Source organism: Ceratotherium simum, chromosome X, assembly GCF_057802395.1.
Source record: "Ceratotherium simum simum isolate JZ-2026a chromosome X, ASM5780239v1, whole genome shotgun sequence".
Classification (NCBI taxonomy): domain Eukaryota; kingdom Metazoa; phylum Chordata; class Mammalia; order Perissodactyla; family Rhinocerotidae; genus Ceratotherium; species Ceratotherium simum.
The window spans coordinates 112,017,339-112,031,525 of NC_141940.1; the positions used below are offsets into that span (position 1 = coordinate 112,017,339).

At 32.5% G+C, this 14,187-nt stretch overlaps 1 protein-coding gene across 4 annotated transcripts in view; it reads right to left on the bottom strand.

Annotated features, from left to right (window-relative positions):
- CNKSR2 (connector enhancer of kinase suppressor of Ras 2) overlaps nucleotides 1–14,187 on the bottom strand; it is a 251,073-nt gene that overhangs the window by 95,079 nt on the left and 141,807 nt on the right. For all 4 annotated transcript variants that reach the window (XM_087427479.1, XM_004435189.3, XM_004435188.3 and 1 more), the window contains 2 exons: nucleotides 9,215–9,348; nucleotides 4,250–4,461 (listed from right to left, as the gene is read on the bottom strand). In XM_087427479.1, coding sequence (XP_087283605.1) covers nucleotides 4,250–4,461; nucleotides 9,215–9,348 — 346 coding nt within the window. The remainder of the gene's footprint in view (nucleotides 1–4,249; nucleotides 4,462–9,214; nucleotides 9,349–14,187) is intronic.

The following is a 14,187-nucleotide window of genomic DNA, read 5'->3' on the forward strand; positions in this document are numbered from 1 at the left end:
ACAATGTGATGATTTAATATACGCATACACTGTGAAATGATTACTACAACCAAGCTATTTAACATATCCATCCCCCCAAATAGTTACCCTATTTTTTTTTTTTTTGTGGTGAGAACACTTAAGATCTATTATCTTAGCAACATTAAAGTTTTTATGTCATAATGACAGTGAAAATATGACAACAGTGAAAATAAATACCTAGCACATACTGGGCACTTTCTAGGCAATTTACAATGCATTGTCACTAAATTCTCACAAAAAGTCTATGAGGCAGATATTTACCTTCATTTCACAAATGAGAAAATTGAGACTTACACTAACATCCTCAAGGTCACACTGGAGTAATTAGACGAAAAATAGGATTATCAAGTATGGCTGATGCTACATAGTAACCACTAATCTAGGCTGCTTCCCCTACTGTATCTGTGTTTCCAGGAATTATTCTTTTTTTTTTTTTTTTTTTTTAAATTTTTTTTTTTTTTTTTAGATTTTATTTATTTATTTTTTCCCCCCAAAGCCCCAGTAGATAGTTGTGTGTCACAGCTGCACATCCTTCTAGTTGCTGTATGGGGGACGCGGCCTCAGCATGGCCGGAGAAGCAGCGCGTCGGTGCGAGCCCGGGATCCGAACCCGGGTCGCCAGCAGTGGAGCGCGCTCACTCAACCACCAAGCCACGGGGCCGGCCCTCCAGGAATTATTCTTGTCTATGTTTTTAGGAAAGTAAAACCTATTTTATGCTCTCTGACTTAAAAAGGACATAACACATTATTGCTAATTTTAACCCCTCAATTTAGCCATCTTTTCCTAAGGTCTGTCAGGGCCATGTCTATGTAAATGCATGTTTATTAAAGTGCCAGTAAATACAAAACCACATATACAAGAACATACAAAATCAGACCTAGTTCTGCTTCTCTGAAATCACATACTTGAATTTGGAAGGAGTAATACAATTTTTGGAAATTATTTTCATCACATTTAGTTAGCTAATACCACTGGAGAGTCAACAAATATCCAGGGGTACTTAATCCCAGCTCAGCCACTTACTAGTTGGTTAAGTTATTCAACCCATCTGTAAAATAGGGAATTTATTAGTATCTACCTCTTAGGGTTGTTGTGAGGATTAAATGGGTTAATGCCTTTGAAATGCTTAGAACAGTGCTTGGCATATATAAAAGCTCAACAGTTATTATTTACTTATTTTCTAGAAGTGCCATCCACTGTCTATTCATATTGTACTTGTCTAATAGCTTAGGGCAAATAATTGTTCTTTTAACTCAGTCTTAGCAACACCTAGTCGGTCCATGATATAAAACAAGAACCTTGGTTAGACAATATATTTTAAAGCACACAACTGGGATATTTTCTAGTATTTTTCTTTACATCTGTGTTTCTCTGTCACTGTGTCTAATAACAGAACTTCCCTAAATATTTTTGTCTTATGTCTAACTTTTAAATATGGATATAGTAAGAGAATATAACAAGTACATACATATTTAACCAAAAGCACATGCTAAGAACTGAATCATGTTTCTCCTTTGCTTCTCAAAATCCTATCTAGACTCTTATAATCTTAACTCTAAACCTCTTTGAGTAAACAGGTAATCTGGGAAGTTAATAGGAGAGTAATGGTGGCTAAGTCCATACACTTCAAGATAAGGGTATTTGCGACTAAGAACTGAGTTGAATACTAAGGCGAAAGGACTTATACACTGTATTTTAAGGTATCACACAAGTGCTAACAAGTTAAATTACGGTCATTTTCAGAAAATATCAAATGTAAACTTTTTTGTACTTTAGTTCTTTTTGCAATATACTTCAGCAGGATCATGTATTTTCATTATCATTATTTTTAAATCCAAGAGAATATTGTCACATTTGGGGGTCCATGTAATGGGACCACTTTATAGGTTAAATAAAGAAGTTGTCATCGATTATTGCTTGTGAAGATTTGCAGTAATTTGTATTGGGGCCTTTAGGGTCTGGGCTGAGAGATTCATATGAACCCTAAGATCTCAGACCTAGGTATGAGAAAGTGCCAGGTATGTGGTGGAGATAACTAGCATTTAGAAACCCCGGATGATGGCTATTCATCATTTAAAACACAGCATAAATGTCACATCTGTTTATGTGACTTCCCAAGTCGACTCTGGGGCTTCAGCTTCCGGGATGGTGCAGCACTTTGTCCACATCTTCCTAATTCCCTGAAGTGACTGCAATGCATGTCTTTGCTTGTTTCTTCCCTCTGAAGGACTTATATTTTATTTACCTTTGCATCCCCAGGGCCTGGCTGACTTTGTGTAAACAAGAAATGTTAGATGAATGAGTTAACACATAAACTAATCTTTGGGAAAATTATGGCCACAAATTCATGTGTGTGACAGGTAAGTTTTATTATTTAAAATCTGATTTTAAATTAAATATGTTTAAGTGTAAGTTACTTGGCACAACCTTCAGGGAATCTCCACTGAAATATCTACAAGTATCTCCACTGAAGGTTCAGATCATATTTTAGGCTCAAAAGTTTTAAAAAAAACTTTCAGGATCAAAAATTTAAAAAAAAATTTGTTTTACTTCCTTATCCCTATTTTAAGCATACATACATTTTTTCCCCTAAGTGGTTTACAAAAATATATCAGACATCTATAGGATATCTAAATTTTCTGAAATTTAAACAGTGTTCTGTTTTATTAAGAGACATATGATTTGTGGAACATGATGGCACTAGGTGCTTAAACTGTAGTCTGAAGGGACTAATGATTCATAGCCATTCAAGTAAGAACTTAGTTAACATAATTTTTATAAAGCTATCAGTAATCAAATTCATCTGGTGACTATACTTTCCCCTTAAATTAAACATTCTTATCTACTGTAACACAAGTAGAAAATAGCCAGAAAATCCGGGATATAAAAAAAAGAAGAGGTGATATGCACTACTGCCTATCCAACAGCAGGTAGTCAATAAGTATTTGTGGAATGAATAAATAAAAACAAAAATCTTATATTATGTGATGGGGCAGGGGTAGGGATAACAAAGATGGCAGGCCTCTATATTGCAGAGTGCAATATAATAGGAGAAAAGCAAGGGTGCAAATACCTTCAAGTTATGATAGTTCAAAATAAGTGCCACAAGAGTAGTATAACTAAGGAGCTATGCTAAAAAATACCCTTACTTATTCTTATGATAAAAAGCACATGTACAGAGAATAACACAAAGTAAGATAAGTATGGTTCCTATTCTTTAGGATCATTTTGGGTAAAACTTCATATACAATTATTACCAAAAAGCTTTAAGGAAATAATCCATGGGTAATAAGATACATGATGACTAATCTTTTGGGACCACAGGAGGGAAGCATTTGGTCATGATGGACAAGTGATGGGGGCAGGTGGAAACGGCAAGTTAAAAACAACTTTCCTTCTTCTCAGCTCTCACTGATCAAGTGGGGACTAATCAACAGGGAACCTGTCCTTTCCCAAAGTACAAGCTCCTCACTGAAAATGATTAGTTTGAAAATTGGAAAGGGAGGAGCACAGACTTCCAATTAAATCCATTCATTCTTACAACAGGACCATGGGCTTTAGCACGTTAACTTTAGGCAACTTTATCTGCAAATCTTTCAGATACACTATATCAATTCTAAGTAACTGTGACTGGCTTACTTGCTTGGTCATGCATGGGAAAACAGGAGTCAAAGATAAAAAATCCTAGGGACAGGGTAACTCTAGGCCTATCTTTCCCTTAAATACAGTATGTCCAGACTATTTAAAATCCACTTCCACTCAAATTTTGCAGCTTTTTAAAAAATATAAAAATCGAGATGAGATTTTCCCCAGAAAAGTCTAATGAATTTTTTAATCCCTGAAGAATAAGGACATAATTTTATTTTAAAGAAGTCATGTCAACAATAATGTATTCACTAAAAAAAGAAAGAAAAAACCCTTGAATTATTCCAATTTGGTAATATCCAACATACCAAAATTACATGTGATTCAAAAAGGTTTTCATAAATCATTAATGAGCTAAAAGGCTACCTACTGTTCTTGCTTATCTTTGAAAAATTTAGAATAATTTTTAACGTCATGCCTCATATTGTTGAGATTCCACTTAGAAGCATGTGACAGAAACAGATTAACTATGAAGATTCAAAAGCTATCAAGAAATTCTCATAACTCAGAAGCCTATGAAAAGAAATCGAGATTCCCATACCAGACACACGTTCTTATGTCAATGTAAGAGAAGAACTCTTACCATAAGTCGGGGTGCTTTCTCGTCTTCCTTGACTGCTTGATCTTCCTTTTTCATATTCATAGCAATACAAGACAGTATCTTCCTCGACAATATTAAACCTCTTTCGATATTCCTGATCCAGAAATGAATTTGGTGATTCAGATCCCTTATGTACCGGCTTGCCCACCATATGTCCTCTGAGGTCTTCACAAGGAAGGTTTCCTTTTTCATCCCTAAAGAAAGGGTAAAGGAGAAGGATGTAGGAAAGTGTTAGGGTGGTAATTGGCAGAGAGGGTCTAAAATAATAATAATATCCTTCCTATAAAATTTATCTTCTGATCTTTCCAGACTTTCATTGAGGTTTATAGGGCAATTTTTAATTATTCCTAATTTGCAGGAAAAAAAAATGCTCAGGTTCAGAGAGGCTAAATGACTTGCCTAAATGTCACTCCACTAATAAAATGACAGAGGTAGAACTGGGTCATGAATCTTCTAACTCCTGCTCTAGTCCATTTTCACTGTACTATGGCATACAAAGGAAATCATCTTAGCACAGAAATTGCTTTTAGTGCTCAAGACAGTAGGTATAATGTTAACAATGTTAATAATATAGCTTTATTCTGTCAGTTCACCTAACTGATTCACAGTAATATCTGCAATGCTTAAAGACAAAAATGTGTTTAAGAACTACCACCCCTGTAAGGGTACTGCAGCCTTAAAATCCAAATTACCACTATATAAACCTGTATTTTAAGAATTCCAAACAGCTTAATAATTTAAATAAACCTTAATGAAAAGAATTACTCTCAGTAGTTAAGCTCTATGTATCTCATTTAATAGTAAAAAAATATATATTCATAGAACTCATTCTAAATGGATATATCAAAATTTCATTATATATCAGCAACATTTCTTGTGGAGAGAGTGTGGAGAAATCTGATAAAATATGGAGTTTAAGGACTGGGATTAAGATGATGGCAAGTTGATTTTTTTCTTCTATAGGATTCTAAAGAGAAAAATCTCTAATAATTTATGGGATCCCTAAAACTATTACTCACACATAGTATTACTCACACAGCCCAAGTGACTGAGCCTATGAGTGGTATATTGGTAAAAATATTCCATTTAGGATTGGTTAAATTGCACCCTGTTTATTTTATGATATGTTTCACTGACTAGCTATAAAATTTTTGTTAGAAGAGCTTGTCTTCTAGAACATGACTACGAATGTAAATGCAATGTTTATTCCCTTGTGGGATCATTAATTTTATTTATTCTTAGTTCTTAATTGTTTCCAGTTCTACCCTAAACACTGCCATGAATGCTATCGAACCAGATAAAAATTTAATTTTATGTTAAGTGCCAAGATGTAAATCTTAAATCAACAGAATAAACTGAATTATAACAAGACAAATAAAAAGAACAAATTTTTAATTGACATAGTACATCTTATAAGATGGCGATGAGCTTATAAATCTAATGTCAACTCCAAAATATGAGTTTCAGTGCAGCAAAAATACTATACTTCTATACTATAGTATACTATACTTCTGTATCTGGATACAAATATCTAGATTAGGTTTGTTCAAATGAAGATAACTATATTCCTAGTATTTAAAATATGTAGAAAGTCATAAATAATATTCTAAAAACTGACAGAATCAGCAAGCTGTCTTATGTATTTAACTCATCACAAGGTGAGGTTGCCATTTACACTGTCATTCACTCTTTTATTTTTTTAAAATAAAAGCATTGCTTCTCACCAAATTGTAACTACATAGCTAGTTCTTAGGCAACATGAAGAAAACAAATATAAAATCCATGTAGAACTTTATTTTCAGCTAGCTAAAAACTTTTCTTGAACAAATTGCCTGGTACTTTTTGTTACTGTTAGTCTTCTATCAAAAGGAAATTGACACTGCAATTAGTTTGGAAGCAGCCCTAATGAACTCGTGGTACCGGAGTTAAGGCTGTACTTATCAACAAATGGAGAGCCTTTTCTGTGAGGCCTGCAACATGAACGTTAATGCAGCTGAGATCACAGGGAGATTCAGCCCTAGTTAACTTACCATGCTCTATTTATATGGACATGCCCTGTGGCAGACAATCGGAAGGGCTGGTATTGCTTACTCAATAATGATATGGAAGAGAGGCTTTATACCAACGAGGAAGATTTACTAAAACCCATCTATATGGAATGCACTCAAATAAAGCTGAATTAAGAAATTCAAACCAAAAACAAACTTTGCAGTAGAATGAATTGACACACGTATTATGTATCTAACTCTGTGTGCCTTTGTGTGTGCGCCTGTGTATGTATGCACTCACAACATGAGCCCCTGAAGAACTCAATGTATTAATTTGTTCTGCTGTAAAGATTTATTAAAACCTTTTCTTAATGTTATACATCTATACATGTATGTAATAAATCTATACTTTAGCTCAAAAAAGGATTAAAGGGAACAGATGAAAAGTTAGAGCACTGCTCTTTACTGGACTTTCTTTATATATAACGGTTGATAGTAAAATTAGGAAGAAAAATTAGTGCTTAAACTTCATAGTTGTGCAAAGACCTACAAAATCTTAATTTTCATCATAGAAACTTAGGTACAAAAATTTCCTTACATACTATGATAATGGAACTGTATATAGTCATAAGACATAATAAAAAAATGACTAAATTTCAGTCAATTCACATACATTAGTGTTTTCTCTTTTAGAGAAAAAAGGCACTTTTGCAACCATATTTTTTGTCGGGAATAAATGTGTTCCAAGAATTGTAATCATGTGAAAAAAATTCTACATAATTTGACAACTTAGCCCTACCATTCTTAAAGTTTTTTTGGTTTTAAGATGAGAAAGCCTTTATTATTTACATTCAAATTAAACATATAATTTATATATGTTCACATAACACCAAAATGCCTATCCTACATAAAAAATTTTTTTAATATAGGAAAAAAGAAATGTTCAGATGAGTTAAATTAGGTGAACCACATTCATCCTCAAAATGAGAAAATGGAAAAAAAGTGCCAAGGCTGTATCTATAAAAAGAATGACAACTACAAAAAGTTCCAACTATAACTTCAAGTCAAACCAGAAAATACAGATAATTTATAGAAGTCTGTGGTATAAACGGACTTTGATGCATGGATTGTTCTGACTGTGCTATATCAAACGACAGTGTGGGTAACTAATAATTTGACTCAAAATATTATTTAGAATTTTCTGTTAAATTACACACTAAGAATCAAAGTGAGATAATAAACTCTAATTATGAATTTTACTAAAAAGTATGGAGCTTTCAAGCAATACTGATAAAACAAGTACCACTATGTTGATACTTCAACTTCTTACATTCTCTAATATTTTTAAATAGCATGTTCAAGATTTTTATTAACTTCAATATATTCGCTTAATCATATCTGCACCACACTCAGAGGACAAAACTGGATCATTTTACTCTTTTGTCTTCTAAAGTGTATTTTAAATACTTTCTGTCTAGGAAACACTTTTTTATAACAAGTTTCTCCCTATCCAAGAGAAAAGGAAAGAACATTAAAAAATTGCAGAGATTTGATAAAAAATAATATTCTGAAGTTTATCTGTACATGTAGCCCTCTGAAGCATAAGGCCTCTTAAATAATCATTTGGACTAAAATAAAAATCTTTCCAATTAAAATGAAAAAAACCAAAAAAGAGTCACTTCCTATTAGAAACACACATGCTTTTATTGCTTCTCATGCAAGAGTATTCAGAAAGTCTGACACTATTTTAATAGAATTAAAATGCAACTTGCATTTGACCAGGATATTGAATGGATTTGTACATCTGATTGTAAATTTCACATAAGACTGTAAATTATATGTTACATATATGAAAAGCCAGCTTAGTAAATTATATCTTCTCATAAACCACGTTCCCACAGCTACATTTAATTCTCAAAAATAAGGACTAAAACATTTGCAAAACTATAGCTTTGTTACTAGAGGTTAACGGTATTTGTGGACATGCCATGTTGTCACATAGCATTTAGATCATAAAATGTCAATACTATCATATCTAATAGTATGAAACATTAGGTGTACTAAAGTAAAGTGAAAATTAATTAAAACAAGGAATTTCAGTTCCTTTATATACTGAAGAAATTTAATATTAAGTATGGCTTGAAAACAAGAGAACTTAAATTACTGTTTCTGAATGACTGCACAACTAATTTAAAAATTGAATCAAGTTTTTTGTGATAGGTATTAATTATCCCCATTTACTGATGGCCCTTTTCCATAATTTTTGTATTCCACAAGGCTGGATATCAGAATGCTTTTGGAGAGAATGCATTATGGCGCAAAGCTGTAGTCTTCCATACCTGCCAGGAATTTCAAATAGGAATCTGGAATGAAATGGAAATACATCCTCAAGAAACCTAGAAAATAGACTTTAATGGCAACTCATTCTCTTGTACACTCTCTCTACTTTCTGAAAGAAACATTAATGACCTAATCAAGTGGAAATTGTAGATACAGAAGTATTGGGGGGAAAAAAAACTCTCCATCATCATAAAAAAAACCAAACTCCCTCATTATATACATTTAAGAAGGCATAAAAGTTATCTATAACTTTCTCTTTTAAAAAAAAGTATAAAATGCTTCAAAGTAACGTGAGATTTCCAGGGGATTCTTAGCCAAAGAGCCTCACTTATTTTTTACTTATTTATATAATACTAATTGTTCTTTAATATTACTTTCCTATTCCAGGAGATAATGTTTCTAAGATATTTAATGAATAGTACTTAATACAAATTAGTTATTGTTATTATTATTATTAACCAAAGTGCATTCTCTATAATGCAATGATTTTCTAGAATGTGTTCAGAATTCCTAACTGAGAAAATATTCAAGGTGTTCCTTGAGAATTTACTTCAGAGTTTACATGCAGTTAGTCTTTAAATGGAAGCTGCCTAGAACAACATGATGGTTAGTTTTATACCTGGGAATATATGGTTCTGCAGGAGGAGGGGGAATGTAGAGATCCTGGAGGGCAGAACTGTCTCTTTTGGTGGGCGTACTGATGGTGCTGGAAGGCGTGGCAACACTGCTTGTGGGACTTCTAGGTATAAGAGGCTGGTTAAAATGAAAAAGAAAATACATACGCACACAAACAACACACAAAACAACAACAACAACGACACATAGTTATCATTTTAAAATGATCTATTTCTGCAAAGTTTTTGAACTTGGCTGAAATCAGAAGCATGTTATTTATTTAGCACATGGATATTCCTTGAATCTCCAAAAACAAATAATTTATTACTTTAGAGGTTTCCACTTAGTTCCCAACTTACCTTATGCTATGGTATAACCACGTAAAAGCCATTTATAAGGTAATAGTACCATGCAGTGTTTCAGAATGGGAAGACTTATCTTACAGTCAGAAACTTGTTTAAATTAAATTTGCTTTGTTAGATTCCCATCTTTGAAAGAAAGATAATAAAGAGTATCTTTCAAAAGAATTAGCTCACTCACATCTTGACTGATATACAAGCAAGATATTTCAGATCTTTTCCCAAAAAAGATACACCATACTCCTAAGTTAGTAGAATGTCACAGAATCTGAGAAAAGGTTACAAAAATGGAGTATGAAAGGCCAATACGAGAGAGTATTTTCCAGGAAAATGTACTTTTTTTTTTATAAACACAACTAACTCTTTTCTCAAAGCCATTTTATGGTACATCTTCAAAAGTATGGTTATTATTAGTGTGACACAATCATTTCACCTTTCATAGGCACACGCATTTATCATTGTTTAAAATCATCTTTAGTTGCATAGCTATAGATCTCATTTTCATGCCTGTATTTAAGTATTAAATAAGTTTTTTGTAAATTAAGATAGTACATATACTGAAATAAGCAATACATCAGGATGTGTTAACTTAAGAGCACTCCCAGTTCTAAGCTTCACAGCATTTTGAGGAAATGATCTTGTGGTTCAAGAAATTATCCTAAAGTGAAAATAAAATTCACAAATTTTCATGTTTATCTTACAGATCTTACTGATTTAGCTACACATACAATAACATTAAAAATAAGAATTTTAGTGCAATCGCAAACAAAAATAATGATCACAAAATGAACTGTACCTTCACATGACAAGATGTTGCCATTTTAGCCCGTATGAAAACACTTTTAGGACATCTATATAGACCCACAGTTCTATTACTTTAACACGTATTGCTGGACACTCAAAAGATGGCATATTACAACTATTTTATATTGTGACAATACTTTTGTACAGATAAACAAAATTGGTTCAAAAAGCCAAGCATAAATACAACGTACAATGTAGGTCACTGGGGTAGGCTACATAGTTTATGATTCAGTTCATGGTTTTTGACCTTCCTTGTTACACAGCTCACCTTAATAGCCTGAAATCACACATCCTGCCAAAATGACGGTTAAATTTTAATCTCTGTGAAATAGAAACTAAAGAAAGAGAAAAGGGAAAAAGAATTGATATTTTGGGACTCTACAATATTCTATCTCATATGATGTAAAAAAAACCCAAACTATAAAGTTGAAGAATTTTGAGATATTATGAAAGTATGTAGAAAAGAGTATTATGTTTAACTAGGCTGATTTTGGAATAGCGTCCAGTTAAGCTATGCGTCTTTTAGAAACAAAAATCTTGGCAATGAGAAATCCTGAGATTATATAGGTAATCAGAAGTCACCTGTACAGATGAACACCATGAAACCTGAGGAAATGAAGAACGGTATTCTTTCTAAGGATATATTACATGCGTCTACAACAGATCTTTGAATGACAGGTTCTTAGATCAGGTATTTAAACTATATATATAGTCACTGTGATGTGAGTGTATATAATTGTTTTCCTCTCTGTCAGGACATCTTGGTATTAAATACAGATGACACTAAACAACAAGTCTGATCAAAATTTCATCATTATAAAAATGTAAAGAAAACATTCAATACATTACTTTCCAAAACTTTCTAACAGATGCACTGTGAGAGAAAAACTTACATTCAGTAAGCTTTTTAAATGCTCTAATATCTCCCTTATTTTAAAATATCCTAATATTACAAGTGAACTTAAAAACAAGTTCTAAAAACACACAAGCATTTTAAAAAATAACAAATTTTATTCTCTTTCTTCTCTTTTAGGGTCACTATTTCTATTCTGAAGACTTCTCTCCCCTTTTTTTTTTTTTTTACCATCTATAGAACTAAAGATAATTCTTCTTAGTTATTACCTATTCCTGCCCTCGCCAAACAAAGAGGAAGGAAAGAAGGAAAAAAGAAGTAGGAGTCAATGGTTACAAGTATATTTTAAATACCTCTGAAGTGCGAGATAAGGACCAACAGAATATTTTATCCTGCCTGGACTTGTCTACTTAGGATACTTGTGCCTTTAGTCTTCCAGGAAATTTAAATATTAGCCTTGTCAACTTCCTTCAAATTGCTATTTTCTCTAGGTTTCTATTTTCAGCAAGGAGTTGCTATTAATGTCATCAATGTGACTAGCTAAACTTCAAACACATAGAAGAAAAAGACTCAAATATGTTTAAATAGGTAAAAGGTTTGATTGTGCCAGCTGGTTCAATTAATTGAACTGGTTGAAAAAAACAACTTGTTCTTTCAGAGAAAAAAGAAAATAGTCAATCCTGTTGTTTAACTCAATTGGCTAACTATTTTATTAACTGCCAAATCACAGAAAATATTTCAACTGGCATATCATGCAGGTATCATCCGGCTAATTAATATGTCTTGTACCAAGTAAAACGCATGGTCAATATTAAATCTATTCAGTATATTTTTTCTACTAATTTTTCTAGTACTATTTTTGTCAAGCTAATCCAAACTAAAAAGTAAACATTTTTCTTGAGAATCTCATTTAAAAAAATAGATGTTAATCAATGGAAAAATAAAGTATGGTAAAGTAGAAGTTTCATGGGAAAATGGAAATAGCTATTTAACCCAAAAGGACGTCTTTGTGATACTTTAAAATTATAATCTCTTAAAATTTCTTCTAACTTTGGACACGGATTGAGAGTACAAAATTAAATGACTAAAAGAATGAAAAAGTTATTAGAGAACATTAGAAAGATAGGCAAGATTTGACTAAATTAAGCACAGAATAAATGATGCTATTAGCTGAAATTATCAGTGAGAAATTCCTAGTTGTAACAAGTGGCATTAAAATTACACCTATTACCAATAACCATTTAGGTGTGTGAAAATACATAAGAAGTCACAAATACAGCTTCCTTCAAATCAAAAAAGATCTCTCAACATTCAATTCAAATTTTAATAGGCATATTCCTTAGTTTCGGAAAAAATACCTAAATATTTGAGCTTAATAATGCAGAAGGATAGCTTCTCCTATCTTGGCAACATTTACTTTCAATCATTTGCTCATAACATAGTATAAGAAAGGCAGTTATCATTGTACTATAAAGGATTTCCAATTTAAGAAAAAAAGTAGAAATAAAGGGTAATTTTTAAAATTTTACCGTTTTGCTTCTTTCTCTTAAATTGATAAAATCCGTATAGGAAGAGAATTAAGAACTATCATCACATGTATAAAATACAAGGGTATTTTAAGACTGCACCTTGTTACTCAAGTAAGCATGAAGCTTCAGTATAACCTTGATCCACTAGGGTATGCACCCAAATATGACATGGATCCATTGTGGATTCTATCCAAAGGGGTTTATTTCCTGGAAGGACCTTGTTATAACATTTAGTTTTCATATCTAAATGGTCCTACTGACATAAAGCTTTCCTTCCACATATTCAGTGAGGCTCCAACAGGGAAGACACATTTGCATATATATTGTTACTCTTCTAAAACAAGTCTATGATAGATTTCTGGGAGCACTGGCATGCGATGTCCTAAAATATCCAAATCCTAAATAAAACAATCATATGCATCTCTTCAAATATACATTTATAACCTTAGGTCAATTAATGATAACTTACTACTGTCAACAAGACTCAGAAATCTACTAGGTAAAAAGAATACATACATTTTTCGTATTGTCAGTTTGAACTATATAAATATTTTCAAAGTGTATCCCACAATACGGTATGGCACAAATCACTGGAAGATTGTGATTATTGTAAAATAAAATTTTCAGCTTTTGTAGGCGATCTCTGAAATCTCACTTTAAATCCTCTGATGGCTCAGGTCTTTCTCTTGTACCCCCAATTCTCACATCTCTAAGGTAACTGAGCACATCTGGAATGTATCAATGTACCTCTGAAACCCCAATGGTCTTAAAGACTATGAGAAAAGAACTTCTATACTTATGGAAAGTCTTGAATGAAACCAATGACATAAAGACAGCCCCAACAGTCAAGATTAAAGCAGTGCATTACACATTATGTAGTTATCTCTAAAATTCGCTAATGCAAAGATCACAAAGAGCTTGCTTTGCCTTCTAGGGGGAAAATACCCATTGAAACATGAATGATTACATCAAGTATAAAACCTGGCCACTTACTATGTTGACTCTTGGGAATAAGCATAGACTCAAATGGATCACAAAATCCGTTATTCTAGCACAGAATATTCACACAAGTCCTTACTCAGTTCAAACACATTTTTGTTATAATTCCCAACACACGTACCAGAATATTGTTTTATGTTAGCAACTGTCTTCTTAATCATCTAAACAAATGCTCCAGAGAAAATGTCTTCTGGATTTTAGGAGGCAAGACATTGCATACAATCTTGTAAGTTTCTCGACCATATAAAGAACATTAGATCAATTTGGAAAATTATCGGGCATACTCTTTCCTGGGTAAGCTTTTCTTAAGTAGTAAATTACTTGAAAAGAACCTAAGCAAGGGAAACACATGCATTCAAAATTCTCCCACTTCTCAGCTTCTTCATAGCTTTTTCTAGAATCCAAATTTATAAATACAAAAAGTTTGAGTCTT